The 16,552-nt window shown below is 29.5% G+C and overlaps 2 protein-coding genes and 1 pseudogene across 3 annotated transcripts in view; all 3 read right to left on the minus strand.

Moving 5' to 3' along the window:
- LOC149887337 (uncharacterized) overlaps positions 1–16,552 on the minus strand; it is a 154,478-nt gene that overhangs the window by 7,254 nt on the left and 130,672 nt on the right. The gene's annotated exons all lie outside the window — the stretch shown is intronic.
- On the minus strand, positions 8,489–9,709 carry LOC145181735 (uncharacterized). Its single transcript, XM_090090471.1, has 3 exons — positions 9,423–9,709; positions 9,154–9,338; positions 8,489–8,701 (listed from the first exon to the last, which is right to left on the minus strand). The coding sequence occupies exons 1-3, from the start codon at positions 9,607–9,609 to the stop codon at positions 8,489–8,491; spliced, it is 585 nt and encodes a 194-aa protein (XP_089946597.1). The 5' UTR covers positions 9,610–9,709.
- LOC149887339 (uncharacterized) lies at positions 10,827–14,252 on the minus strand (annotated as a pseudogene).

Genomic DNA, 16,552 nt, shown 5'->3' on the forward strand with positions numbered 1-16,552 from the left:
GTTTCCAGATTTCCAGCGCTCAGTTCTCTCCTTTCAACGCAAGGTTCTTTGTTGGATGCGCAACAACGGGGGCAGAGTTGAAAACAGTTAAATAAGCAGTCCAATTAATTTCTCCTTGATTCAAGATATGGACATGGTCAACACGACCGATGAGTTTATGGAATTTGAAAAAAACCTCTCGAATGACATACTTCTATCAGTAAAAGTATGGATGTTAATAACAATTCTTTAATAGATACATGTATACTATTAGTTGCCTAATAAACTCCAGGGGGTCAAAAAAAAAAAAATTAATAAGAATCCTCTCCCGTTTATTAGGCACCTAAGAGTACATACAAAATTCTACTTATCTATGTTTTAAAATCTATTTAACTGGGTTTTACACAGGGAAAGATACAATTACTTTTATAATAGTGGTACAAAAAAAGCAGCAAAAAAATGTTTAGGGGATTAATGGTGTAAACATAACTTTTAGGTTTCCCTATTTAAAGCCAAATTAATTGAGTCGTTATACATCAGTAGATCTTTTTCTTAAAATATATATAAAAAGAAAGGTTAAGTTTTTGCCTAAACCAATTGTTTTTCACTCTAGTTGACGCAACTTCGCCAAGTGGATAGATGTGACAGGAAAAACTGCACCAAAAGTATCATGAAACGTGTTCTGAGCGATGAGGTAATGGCTAATTTGAATATGCAGGGCCTTGGTATAGGACCAAGTAGAAAACCTAAATTTGCGGATACGAAAATCTACTGCCTTATATACAACGCTTTACTACATAAATTTCCAAAAAACAACGAAAACTGAGTTTTACAAGAAAACTCAGAGCATATTAAGACGGCAAAGCAGCCGTCTTCAAACTTACTGGTATGAGGTGTCTCGAAGACATCTGATAGGCAGTAGTCTCACAGATGACTAATTTGAGATGTCTCAAATACATCTGAATTCAAATGTCTAAAAGGTATCAACGTAGTAGCCGTCTTTAAGATTACTAATTTGAGATGTCTTAAAGCCATCTAATATGCAGATGTCTCACAGATTGATATGAGATTCTCAAAGACATCTGAACGTCTAAAAGGGGTTAAAAGGGGTTCAAAGGAGTAACATCAGACTTTTAAAAGGGGTTAACATTAAGATGTCTTTTAGATAGCATTTAGACACCAGTGTAAGACGTTGTTGAGATGTCTAATAAACATCTTGGTGCCCACTGGGTGTAACATTATTAGCACAATCTGAAGTTTACTTGTCTAATAATCAGTAAAAAAGTATTATGAGCAACAACCTTATTAATTATTGAAGAAAGTTATGAAATGTTCCTAAAACTATTACGTATTAAAGAAGATTCTCCTAATCATCAAAATGTTAAAAAGTGAAAGAAAACTAAAAAAAGAAAGTTATTTTATTTTTTTTATTTATCAGTATTTTTAATTTTTAGATGTACATTATTTTTTTACTAGCTTGTAACCATATAAAAGCAGATTGATTTTGCCAGTAAAGCATGCATTATTTTTTTACTAGCTTGTAACCATATAAAAGCAGATTGATTTTGCCAGTAAAGCATGCAAACTTTATTGACCAAAGTAGGAAGGCAGTTTACGCTTATCAAAAGAGATCGTTTTGGTAAAATAGGGTCTTCAAAGCAAGTTATGTTTTGAACTTCAAAGCAAGTTATGTTATGAAAGTATAAAGTTTTAAATTCTGTTGTAACTTAATATTCATTTACATTCTCAGCGTTGATTATACAAATTGCACATCATTACATATTGAATCTGATGATAGTTTCAACATTTCTTAGGCTATCTCATCAGGTTTTTAATTTTTGAAGGATAAAAACTGATTTAGAACACCCTTAACTATAAAATGTCATTCGGAATGTCATCAGAATTCACAATTGTCCATTATAGGCAGAGCTTTGAACAGTTCCGTGAAAATTCCAGCACAACCCATCGCAACAGCTCCTTTTGTTTTGATTTGTGTTTTGTTGAGTTAATTATGTCTCGCAGATTATAGGAAAGTGCACAACGGCATTCGTTTTTTGTGAGACTTGAGGAGAGCAAGCTTTTCCTTTTATTTACTAATAACGTATTGTAGTCTACCAAAAAGTTGTCATTTTGTGAATAAAAAAAACAACTTAGGAATATGAATTTAAAAGAGAGATTTTTTATATTAGATTCTTTTTTTCCGAAATAGGAAAAGAAATCGTTTTATGCAAAATCCAAAAGAGAGCCAGTATGAAACATGAGACATTAATTTAATGTTGCCCGTACAGCTCTGAACAATAACATTTCAGAGCTGTACTGCGCAATGGAAAGTGTACATGCAACCCAGTAGGCACTGGATGTCCTTAGATGTCCAGTGGACGTCCAATGCCTACTGGGAAAGCTGAATTAATCAATCAATTAAACCTCATAATACCTTTATTATTCGAAATATTCTAACAAAGTAACGAAGCTTTAAAGGCTAAAATGACTTCTTGGAGACATCTTGATCAACAAATAATTATGCAGAAAGTTTAGCCTCAAGGGATAACTAGAATGTACAAATGCATTACGTGAATGTTTACATGTTTGTAATAAAGCAAAAAAAATTTGGATCTGCCTTCACTGTAACTTTCAGTAAATCTTCCAATCAACACTGTTTTATTATAATCAGTTATGACCAAAAACAGTGTGTACAACTTTCTTAAACTTTTTCATCACGTCAAAGATATGATAACAATTCAGATTGGCAGTCCAGTTTTATTACATTTATTTAAAACTGCTGCGAAGATGTTACGATTGTGTCTCTTTCTGTGATACATGTAAAGTTCTGTTTTAACTTTTAGATATTGGTCAATTTCAGCATCATATTATCATAGTGAGGAGTTGAAAAACTATTCCACATCAAAATTTTTAAGCAATGATTCAAAAAAATGAACGAAAAATAAAATAAAAAACTTTATAGTTAGTTTCCATGGATCGTTATGGATTTCTGATTTACCTAAACTTAGCATATGTACCCATCAGAATGTCCACATCAGAATTTATCATCTGTACCCATCAGAAATTATAGAAGTCTTAAGGGTATTATTACATAAATCACAACCTTAAAGATCTAAGAAAAGTTTTATACAACCATGCGAAAAAAAAAAAAAGCCAATAGAAGTAACCGGTGTTTAATAAAAATACATAAAATATTGAAAGTGTAACTACTCCTTGTTTTAAAGCAACAAATTAAAACAAAGTAATATTAAATTGATTAATAAGTCCTTTACTTGTTTCAATATTTATTATCTTCCAGAAGGCCATTATTGTTTCATCCAGTTATAATGACATTTACGAGCCCAATATTAACTTCGTTTTAGTACGAAGTTGGTAGAGAACTCTTGTCATTCAGTACTTTTCAACTTTTCATTTCAGCTCGGAATGAAATAGAGCATTAATATACCTTTGTCTTAGTAACACAACCACAAGAGAACTTTTTCTTTAAATATTGGAGTGCGACGATATTTTATTCCGGAAGAAGTTTGTGCAACATCGCTCAAGTACAAATTACTATTCCGTAAAATCTGAATGCGCAAAAGTGAAGTAAGATTCACTATCAATGTTGCACAACTTCTCTTGAAGATACCGAAACAAGCGAGATGCACACTTGGTTTCGCCGGTCCTCAAATCAACTTGGGTTGAAATTTGTTTATTAGTGTTGCTCGGCTCGAGTTCAATTTTGAAAAAATGCATAGTTTTTCAGTAAAGTATTGGATATAGAAATAAAGTTGCAACAAAATAGGAAAATGCTCCCAATAAAAAAAAGTGTAAATAGATTAATTTTCAACATTTTTTTGTCACGGATTTTGGTTGAACACCTGTTAGCGGAAACAAGATTAAAAGTAAATATTATTTGCATTGCACAACTGTAACTTAATAAAATGAAAATGTAAAAAAGCTACCTAACGACATGCTGATTCATACAAACATAGACAAGTGAGTTGGTTTCATCCCAATAAATACCCCGACCATAACTTTCTGAAAAGTTAAGTAAAATGATGAACTATATGCTGGTGATTTCCAGCCCAATTTACAAACTGAAAAAAATTTGAAAGACATTAAATGAAAAAAAATTTAGCAAAGAGAAATTCTTTATGTTACTGATAAAAATGCTGCGAATAATAACCTGGAAGTGCAATTTGATCTTTAGCATTCTTCGGAGGTTTAGAACAAGGAAAACTAGTTTTGTTTTGATACAATTTATACCAAACCAAAGTCCTGCCATTCAAATTTTGAAAAGTTACTTTTAATGGAATTAGTATGGTAAAGACATCTGCAGAACATTTTGCAGTAAAAATTGTAGAATTGATGCTGTGAATAATTCTGCTGTTAAAAGTGAACGTGCCTGAAAACTATTTAAAGAAAAACATAGTCACTTGACAGTTAATACAAGATTTCCCGCCCCCAACCCACCAATGGTTCTGGATAAAAAAATTTAAATAATGCTTAAACTTACTAAGTACTTTAACTGGCTCTGTTTAAAGCCTTTAAATCCTTGATTGATTTTTTCAGAGGAGAGTGCAACATACGAAGGCAAAAGGTATTCAAACATTACATTATGAGCATATACCAAGGAGTCATTAAAATGATGTCTTTCCAAGTGTAATGCCAACAGTTTTCTAAAGTTTTCTTAACGTTCATTTCTTATAATAACTCGTTTATGTCAAAGCATAACAATAAACGTAAATTAGGAAAAAAAATATCTATAATCTGTTTCTTATTATTATCTTACTACTACATCTTTACCCAAAAAAGGATTTCAAAGTTGTAAATGATATTGTTCCAAAAATATAACATCATTTTTTAAATGTAACAAACCAGAACAAAGCAAATAACTTTACAAGAGATCAGCATAGGACTGGCTAAAAAGATTCTTGTACACATAGAAAAAAACATGAAAGCAAAATAATTAAAACAGATTTTTACCCATGAAATGATCCAGTGAGGTTAATATTTAAGTTTGGCTTACAATTAGAATCATTTGTCATTCTTTCAAAAAAAACGAAACTTTTATGCGCTTTAATAAGTTTTGCTTAAATATTTTCTTATTATACCACAACACATGTCTTCGTTATCAACTCATCCAGTATTTTAATGCAGATACAAAAGAGTTAGGTTTTTACATCTCTTATTAGGAATTTTGGTACCAACAACTTTTCCATATTTTGCAAGTAGTTTAAACAGCAAAAAGATTTATCAAAGATTCTCAAACATATCTTCACATTTTTGGCCTTGAATGTCTGACCTTAAAACCCAACACTCGTTATCACAAGAGCAATTGTAACCTCCAATTGTATTGATACAGTTTGTTTTATCTCCTTAGCAGTTGTTTGTTCCATCAATACACTTATTAATGTCTATTAAATTTTAGAAAACTTAAATTAGTAGTTAAAACAGAATGCAACCAAATTATTTAATTAAGATATATTTTATTTGTTAAATTGCATATTATTTGAAAATTAGACTAATAAATGAACTTTAAATAATGTTCTAAATTAACAACGAAAGCTCCATTTCATCAAAAGTCAGTTGCAGGGGAATATCCAGGTATTGATGATACCAACACGTTTAAACTCTTACCTCATGTCTATACACGAAAAAAGAGTGTTTCCTGAAAACTTTAAACCCTTGACTTAAGTTATAGGTTCGCTACTTCAGTCTCAGCAAAACTGTTTCTCAAACATGAGCCGTAAATGTTTTCAAAAGCAGTTGGAATCAGCTTATGAAAATGAAGATTTAAATATAAGCAAATTGATTTAAAAACTGAAGTCTGAAACAACTATGCTAAGTTGACGTATCTAATAATCAGCAAAAATGTGTTGTGATTTTATTAATTGTTATAGAGAATCATGAAATGCTTTTAAAACAGTTGTGTACTACAGATTAACATAAATCAGTATTCAATTTTGGCGTCAAATATTTTTCTACTGAAATAATACTTTCCATTTAGTTAAAAGGAGTAAACAAATATTAAATCGTTCTTATCACACGTTGACATTTCAAAAGTGACTGGTGTGGGTAGATCTTTAGTTAGATTTATTTTGAGACAACATTCGATCTACTGAAAGAAAAGCAGGAAGTGGTAAAAAGAAAGTTTGAAGATAAATATAAAGGAAAATCAATCATTCGCTCCATAATGGCATATCCAAGACAGTAGAGCTTTGATGGGAAAAGTTTTTAAATCTCCAGAATGAAAAGCATATCATAAAATGAAAACTCCAAACCGAACCATTGATGGAGAAACTAAAGCAATTTGTCGTTAAAGAAACCTGTAAAAACTTTTGAACCGAGAAAACTTGTGCAAAATTGAAGACAATGAAACCAATTACAGAAAGAACTTTTCACAAATTCCAGGCCAGTAATAATGTTTTTATCAGTTAAAAAGTAGTTATATCGCCAACAAATTCAAGTATATTCAAAGTGTAAAGTTTCCTCACAAGTTCCTTCTATGCCAAGCAATTTGCTCCTGTGGTTTGAAAAGTGCACCATACATTACTCATAGAACTTTGAGCTCGGTATGGTATATAAAAGGATACTAAAAGAAACCTCTTTCACCATTCATTAAAAAGCATAATCTGGCCATATTATTTCGGCCTGATTTGTCTACAATAAACTTCTCCGAGAAATCTCTAGAATGCTATAAACAAAATGGCGAGGTAATTGGGCTCAGGAAGCAAGTCCTCCAAGTTTTCCTGAATAACGAGTGTTTGTTCAGAAGATTTTTTGCGAAGTAGACTGAGGAATTCCGTTTTTTTCTTCCTAAATGAAAGTTCTGTTTTTAACTATTATTTTCATTAATATTAATAATGGTTTTCATTAAAAAAGTAGTCGTAAATTTTGTTATAAAAATTAGATGCACAAGAAGAAGTCACTTGTTTCACTAGAGTATCATGTTTTATAGCTCGTTTGCCAGTTTGATTTCAATCTTAAAACATTCTTTTACTCTAATCCTTAGAATTTTTGCCTCTGTAATGAACTAAAAAAACATTTCAGTTAAGTTAACTGATACCATTTTGGATATTAGCTAACTTAACTGGAATGTCCTTTTATATTAAACTAGATCGCTAAAAAATTTTTTGAACTAACCAACACAGCTTTGATTGTCATCAGCAAGTTTCCAAAATGTATTGCATGTACAATAATAGCTACCATCATTGTTAATGCATCTGCTATTTGAAAGACAGCTGTACGTTAACTCAGAACACTCATTGCAATCTAAATATGAATGTAAGAAAACTCTGTTTATTTAGTATTCTACATTATGCAGGACGAATAAAGTGTCTAGAAAATCTCAAGTTTTCAATTTCAATACAATAAAAAAATTTTTGTTTTGTTAGGCACACCAAAAAAAATTTTACAGATTCTGAGATACTTAAAATCCCAGGGACTCACATCAAATTAACACTGAAAATATCAATGAATTATAATTCCGAATAAAAAGTCTAAATAAATGAAAGGTGTTTACAAAAGTTTTTTGTTTTTTTAAATCATTTAATTTACCACATAAAGGTCAAGAAATAAGTAATCTGTTATAAGTATAAAACATTGATTTTTCGCTAATATGAACAATCTTAATGCAATCATTATTTGCTTTTTAGCAAATAATGATTGCATTAAGATTATTTATATTATCGAAGCACACTACAAACCACAACAAGTAATCACAGGACAAACACATGGAAAAAGAAAACACCAATAAAACAAAATATATAAATTTGCTCACTACATAGCCCATTGGTCTTTACGGACCCCTTTTTTTATTATATATTTTGTTGGTAGAGCAGTGTGGTCTCTCCCTTTTTTTAAACGGTAAAATAAAAGTCTGATCAAAATAAATATTTTCAGGCGACGAAATTTTACATGATGGCGCTTTTTATAATATCAGTTTAAACATTACGCTTTTGAAATTTTAACATTCTCGCTTACAAAGTTTCATAGAATTTGTTTATTATTTGAAGATTTTTTACATATTACATTTTAATTGGTTTGGTCAGTTTGAAAAATTAATTATACAGCCGATTTTTTCACGCCAATTCCAAACTTACAAAGGTTGCTTCTATGCAGATAACTGAAAGTGACTAATTTTATTTGAAATCTTCAGTTAGAGTCAGCTTAGTATTACTTTTCCGAAAAAAACAAGAAAGTTACGGTTTTGTTTTTAAAACTAAAGACTATTTAAAATTTCATCATTTTAAAGTTTTTCATTAAAATTTTTGAATATTTAAAAATAATTTGTTATTTAGAAAAAGTATTTAGAAATATTGTTAAAAGGTAGAGTGTGTCTTATATGTAATTATCATTTAGCAAAATTAGTAAGAAGATCTTTCCCAACAATTAAAATAGTAGATAGAACAAACTAACTCGGCGCTCAAGTTGTTATCTGTCAAATATGTCTGAGAGATATTTTCCGTCGACATAAAATATGTCAGATATATGCTCCTGAAATACTTTGACAAAAATTCATGTCTCAATTATTTTCTGCCGAAGTAAAACAACTTGAAGTCGTCATCGTTAATCTTGAAGTATTTGCAGGTTTTAAAACAGCTGGGACGTTTTGTGATTGTGACAGCAAGGGCATTTTATCTAGATTTTCATTATCCACTTCATTTTCATTGTAGCTATTTTTTGAAAGAGCTGATAAGACCCTTTTGTCAAATGATTTGGTTGCATAATCTTCCCTCTAAGATTATTAATTAGAAAAGACATTTTGAATTAGTGAATTAATGTTGATATTTCATTTGTTCATAGTATATTCTGTTTATAATCAAGACATGTAACACATAGGGGTACACATACAGAAACTGTTCAGCTATTTAAAAATAAATATCAAGAGCCTAATGTTACAAATACTTAGGCCACAATAAAACAAGTTAAGAAAACTTAGTTTTAACTTAATCTTATAATTATGTGATCTTTATGCTTTTAAAAAATAAATATTATCAATAATACAAAATCCATAAAAATTACAAATGAAATATTAACCTTTCTATTAGAAAAATAAAAAGACAAATAGATATGTTGATAGCAATTAAATCATTTTTTTGGGACATTTCAATACTTTTATCATTAAGCTATTAAAATAAAATAAAAAAGTAATTTATTTTTATAAAATTTTATTAAAACTATGCTAACCTTCTGCTTCAATTTATTTTCAGAGTTGCAAACTTGCGTTTTTAATTTCTTTGGTGCAGATTCTTTATTAAATAACACATGATTACTTTCATTTGATGAAGGAGAACTCTTACTATGATCTGAATCAAAATTCTCCTTTTCTGTCCAAAATTTGTTTTCTTCCTTGCTCAAATCAATTCGCTTATCTAACAAAAGTATTAGCATTAATGAGATACCAAAAAAATATATAGCAAATTGCTCTTAATAATATCTGAATCTATTATTTTTACTACTAATTGAAAGAACACGCCTATCGTGTGAAGACCATCCTTCTAAAGGTAACTTTCTTTTTTCATCCATCCATTTGATCTTACCAATTATTTTATTGTCAGTAAGCATTCGCTTATCACTAACAGCAATTGAAGTCACAATTGAAGTTTGCTGGCTGTTAACCCAAAACACTAAAGCGTAACTCATCCTCAAGTCAAGAATTAATATACTTTTATAACAATAACTATAAAATAAAAAAATTTTTGGAGCACTAATTACACATGAAAAAATTAAAACAATTTTTACAAAACTAACTAGCACTTTACTTAAAACATCCAGTTACATAATGAAACTTTCAATTTTGTGCTAGATTAATTTAAAACATTTAATAAACTAAAATGATTTAGTTTATTTCATTTAATTTATTTTATAATTTATTTTATAATTCAAAATAAAATAATTTAATATAATATAATTTAATAAAATTAATTCATTCAATTTATTAGTAACCCAAAAATATCATTAAAAATAACAACTTAAACAATGTTGCCTATGCGTTTTACTAGAAATTGATAACTTAAAATAACGAGTTTATTAAATAAAAAAATTTTTTTTTTCACCAATTTACTTTTTTTATGTTTAAGAGCAAAGTAAAACTACTTTTTTCTTTTGCTCTTAAAAATAAATGTGGTGCCTCACAGAAAAAGGTACCAAGTCAAAGAAGACTAGAGCTAGAAACTATAACTTGGTACCTTCAAGTGCCTTGCAAAGAAATTTCTGTGAGACACCTCAAATAATTAAAACTATCCAATTCTAAGGTTAAATTCTCAATGAATATAATTCAGACTGAAACATTAATTTGTTTATTTAGTCTAATGCTTCATCTGAATGTGAAGATATAGGGTCCCAGGTATTTAGAGCAAAATGAGTCCCATGCCTAGAGCCGCCCTAAAACTTTTTAGAAATTCTAAAATTATAAATTAGATGTTTTCATTGGTTTCTCAACTTTTCAACACATAGTGTAGGGTTAGGGTTGGGGCCAAAACTAACCAGGGGGTGGGGGATGTTAGGTCAACAACTACCTGGCACAGCACTGTGCAAAACAATATACATTATTGAATGCAAATAAATGATATTAATATTACTTATATTATTAATAACTATAACAGATTTAATAATTAAAGAAAATGATTATAGAGAAATTGATACATTATAAATAATACAATAATAATAAAAACAAAAAATTAAAATAGTTAGAACAAACATAGTTATAAGTTCAACAAACCTCAAACTTTTAAATAATACTAAGAAAAGCTAGAATATGATATATGATGCATAATAAAAACAAACGTAGTTAAAATTCAAATAAATAAAACAACATATTTATACAACCAGATTAAACAAAGAACTAATTAGTCAATTTACTATTGATTGGGCAGAAAGCACACATACGAAGTTACATGAGAAAATACATTGAATTTCATTAGCAAGCATGGCAACCAAAGTATTACTGTTAGAACCAGTAGCTGTCATAATATGTCTGGATATAGCATTATGAGATAGAAATGCACATCTCCCTGCAGCGAGTTTAATCAAGAATACATAACATTCATTGTTAACAATTAAAAATGAGCTAACAAGACACAGTATATTATCTCTTACAACTATATAGTAACTAATTCTACTACAACTCCTAACATACTGCTGACTTAGCACCATTTGGCCATTGACAATTGCTCTTTCGACAAAAGCTAACTGATCTGGAACTACATTAGACAAAATTGTCTCTAAAGCTCGTTTTTCAGCATTGGTTAGAAACTTATACTTTGGTGCACCAAAGAGTTTTACATTTTCTGTAATGCATACAGTTTTTCCTGGTGTATTTGTTTTATATAAACATTGATAAAAAAACTTCAAAATGGATTCTGGAACAGTATTTAAATATTTGGCACCTATAATTGGCAAATTTCTGTATAGAGTAAAAGTACGACATACCTGAAGTAGTACACTTTGTGTACCTTTAAAAAGGTGCAACAAAAAACCATTGCTGCTTTCAAATATAAAATTAGAAATGCCCCATAATGGACCCCACTCACGAATAGTAGAAGAAATATGCTGTAAAAAATGAATATTGTAAGTCATATAATCAATGGCATATATAGTACTAAAATCAGACACAAACACATGCAATTGATTTTTAGCTCGATCTAGGTCTGCTTGACTAATACTTTCACTTGACAATATGTTAATACTTTCCACTAGTAACAAAAAATGGTTATAATAAACACCATGTAAAACAAATAAAAATAAAATAACAACCAGTTACGCCATTCCGAGGCTTTCCACTGAGCTCTTTCATGAAAAGATCTTGGTGCTCTAGTAATATTACTCTAGTATCATTCATATTTTTAATTTTATTGCCAATATACCATGGCTCATTGGTCTTTTCAAGCCACAAAACGCTCATGTGTCTTGCAACTCCTAGCATAATGCAGTGCATGTAATCCTGTTGTTTTCTCGCAGCGAACACAACGTTTCAGTTCTACATTTTCTCTTCTCCTTAAAATTCTCTTTACAAAAAGTTTTCCTTCAATTTATACTATACAAAGAACCTCAAATATGCTCATAAAATAAACCGCTTAAACTATATTTACAACATATCAAATAAACTACGTCAATCAAATCCGCCGTAAATAGTTTCTTCACGCAATTCAATTACACTCCTCCTTGATCCTTCGGGATCACATTTAATTCAAAGCAACTCTTGCTTTGCGGAACATCACAACAATTGTTTCTTTTGCGGATCCAAATCTCAAATACCGCTTCTGGCAATCCAACTACAACGCCAGTCGCACCCTCTCGTCAGGCTACTCTGCCAAACACGAGAAACGTTTTAGATCAGCAAAAGAGACATCCATTTGTTCCTCATCTCTCATCTTCTGCTTCGTACACAAATCATGCCACGTAGGCATCCGAAGGAAAAACTCGATAAATAAACATCTTCGATTCTCTTCACATCCTTCTTATCTTCTACTCACAAACAATCGAAGACTAAGTATTACTTCGCAACAAAACTGGAAAGAGCACTGTCAACTCAACGCGTTGCTTCTCTGCAACAACTTTGGTTCGCTGCGACCAAATTGCGGCATCGGATATACCATCGTATTTTTCAAAGATGTTCTAATTATTCGAAGATGGCTCCATCATGTGCCCGGCTAGCTTGTTGTTTTCTCGCAGCGAACACAACGTTTCAGTTCTACATTTTCTCTTCTCCTTAAAATTCTCTTTACAAAAAGTTTTCCTTCAATTTATACTATACAAAGAACCTCAAATATGCTCATAAAATAAACCGCTTAAACTATATTTACAACATATCAAATAAACTACGTCAATCAAATCCGCCGTAAATAGTTTCTTCACGCAATTCAATTACAAATCCACAACAAATCCATCAATTATGTTAAAATAAGGAATCAGTCACAATGGACTGGCACTCTTTACACCACTTCTCATTTCTCCATTTTCTACAAGATAACTACATCATCAACAAATCCATCTAAAGTTCTGCTGGGATATAATTGATTATCAAAAACACGCTTTGGAGGTCCACCATTACTGTTACTAATTGCAATACCTGGATTCAAACACCATGAACATCGATTTTTTCCATTAAATTGTTTAATATTTTGCAAAACACACCTTGCAGCAGAATCACAAGAACATACTAAAGAATATACTTTGCTTAATATATTTTTATTCTGAGCCTTACTAAACCACAAAAAACCTACATTTGCTAATTTCGAACATTCCTCTACAAACACCTTAAAAAAAGTATTTATTTTAGGCTTAGCACCAAACCATAAACCAGTTAATAACACATGCTTCCTTCTAATGTTAAAAGGCAATTCATTAATTACACATTGCAAAGGCCAAATACTTTTTATAGATGATCTGAAAACACTTGCTCCATCGCATTTCCATGTTAATGACATATTTACTGTCTGTTGCAATTCTGCAACAGATTTATTTGAAGATCCATCATAAATGTCCTCAATGTTGTCGGCATTATTTTTAACACGATCAAAACAATGCTAAATAAGATCAAATAAAATAATATTTTCTAACATTTCAAGTAACTGATGTTCAAGTGACAGCACAAGAAAAAAATCTCTGTTCAAACTACTTTGTATATCAACTTCACTAACTGGACAAACATCAAAACCTCTTATAGTAGTACCCAAATAAGTACATGTAGAGCATTTATTACAATAAAAATATTGTTCCAATTTGCTTTGGCAAACACCAAATACTTTATTAAACAAATATCTTGTTTTTGGTAACAATAAATGAGCTATAAAAATATCCAATAGGCTTAGCAAATCATCCAAAGCAAGTTTCGTCAAGTTATGCCGCAAAACAAAGGCCATTATAAGTGCTTTTGCACTGCCAACTGTAATTGCAGAATCAGGTAAAATTTTTTCTTCAAACAAAGAATCGCTATATATATTATCATTCACATTATATTCATTACTGTTTTCATCAAAATTAACGTCATTGTCCACTTCACCTATCTAGATAAAATTAATATACACATACTATTTAATTTTTTTTATATACTAATTTATTTATACTTATAATTATTATCTATTATAACTTACTTTAAAATTAGGCACCAACACAACTTTTTAAATGTTCTATTTAAATGTTGCCAGCATGCGGATAAAATTTATATAGAAAAAAATAGCAATGATTATATCAACATTCATAAATAATAGTTATAAAATTCTTCCCTCTTCTTCACCTGAGCTATCTGCATAGTATAAAACATCATTCATATTGCCAGTGAAAGTTTTCTGCTTATAATGTAGTAACTTAAATAATATGATAAAAATAAAATAAAAAGATTTATGTACAAATAATTACATATATAAATGTTACCTGCATGTAAGTAACATTTGCATAGAACAAATATAGTATTACTTTTAAATTCTAATTAAAAAAAAAAAAAAAACTTTCTTCTTCATCTGAGCTCTCTGCAAGATGTACATCATTATTAAGATTGCCAGTCAAACCAGCCTGCTAATAATGTAGTAATTAAAATAAAATGATAAAGTTAAAATTAATAAAGTTAAATGGGGGATCATAAATATATATATATGTATATATATGTATATATATGTATATATATATATATATATATATATATATATATATATATATATATATATATATACATATATATATACATATACATATATATACATATACATATATATATATATATATATATATAAACAACTTTAAAATGTATTCTACAAAATAGAGTTTTCAATGCTCTTAAAAGAACAGAGCAATTATAAATTAGTAGAAAATCATTTAATGAAAACTTTATATATATATATATATATATATATATATATATATATATATAGCTAAATTTGGGGCAAATGTAAAAAAATACGATTACGAAAAAAAAAAGTCAAAAATACTGAGATTTACCTTGTGCTCAAGCGTCAAACCCCCCCTAAAAATGCCCCAAATAGTACCCTCGTAGCAAGGCTTTGAGCACAAGGTAAATCCTAATATTTTTAATTAACTTTTTTTTTAATGTGCTCATAATAATCTATACTTTTTTTTTAAATTGATGTGTATCCGTGATTTTTCTTAAAAGTTCTTTAAATTTAAAACGATTTTATGCAAAAAAACGAAAATATGAGCATTTAACAAAAAAGAATGCGCAATAATTCGTACTTATTTTATTTGTTTATATTCACATTGTTTGGTTTTTTAATTATTAATGTTTCTTTTAATATTTGATTTGTGTACTTTGTTTGCATTTTTCTTTTGTTCTCACATAATAAACAATTTTATTACCTGTCTAAAACTTGTAAAAAGAAAAATCTGACAATTGTAAATTAACGTTAATGTATATTGCGAAATTCTGCAATAAACATTTTAGTTTCATCTCATATTTTGAAATTAGTGAATGTCATTTCTTTTAAAATAGTTTTAAAAATTATAATGGAAAATTTAATAGAAAACAAAGGAGAGTCACAAAAAATGAAAGTTTCAAGTGCAAATAAATGTAAGAAACTATTAAAAAGTGGCAATGAAAAGCGAAATATAAAAATGAAAAGAAACAAACATTTTATTATTGAGAAAGTGAAACCAGCAATACCAAGTAACGAATTTGTTTTGAGCTTTTTTTAATTTTAAATATCTTGTTTAGGATATAAGACTATAGTTTATAATGTGAAATCTTATGACTATAAGATTTCACGTTGTACAAGAGCAAACTCAACCTGAATATTTTTGTTATTAACTTTAGTTGATCAACTGCCAACTGGATTAGATATTTTACAACACATAGCTTTTAATAAGTCGACGCTTTCTAAAACATCAAAAAAGTCAATGATAGTTGCATGCTCGGAAAAAAAAGACAGAAAATACGAGAGATGTGTTGAACTGCTTTGTAGGTGTATCCTAAGCAAAATCAATGGTCCCTGGCTTAAAGCTGGATTCCCTCTTCAATCAGATAATAACTTGATACAAAAGCTGAATAAGTTGAACAAAAAATATTTGAATTTGAAAAAAAACATGCACAGGAGGTCGCCTTTAGAATTAAAAAAGCAACAAGACTTTAGAAAGGAGCTGGGAAAAATCTTTTGGCCAGGAATAGCTGACTTACAAAACTGGATAAAGAAGAACAAGAACAGATCAGACCTAGATAGGAAAGAGGACCTAGATTTTTTATACGATCAAGAACACAACAGAAAGTTATTTCTCGGGCCTGAAGACAAAAAATATAGCAAGAAGGTATTATATATTATAATGTAAATCCATATTATAAACCTTTTTTCTGAATTTAAAAACTCTCCTATCATTGCTCACACTTCTCCAATTTTTCATTGGTTTTTATTTTGGGTACACTAATTTTTATTTTATAATGTATGCTGTTTAAATTTCGGAGAATACAAGAAAGAGAAATCCATCTATACAAAATGCTGCTAAATCAGTAGAAATAAGTTCAGAGTTAGAATTTGGTACGGACACCAGCGAAGATTTATCCTTTGATTCCGATTTTGAACCAGGATATCGGTGTTCTATAGAGTCAAGTAGTCTTATAAAAGCTGAGATCCCAAAAGATATT

The sequence above is a fragment of the Hydra viridissima genome, unplaced genomic scaffold (genome assembly GCF_058129835.1).
Source record: "Hydra viridissima isolate aposymbiotic clone 2 unplaced genomic scaffold, HvirCarnegie_v1 scaffold_6, whole genome shotgun sequence".
NCBI classification, from domain to species: Eukaryota; Metazoa; Cnidaria; class Hydrozoa; order Anthoathecata; family Hydridae; genus Hydra; species Hydra viridissima.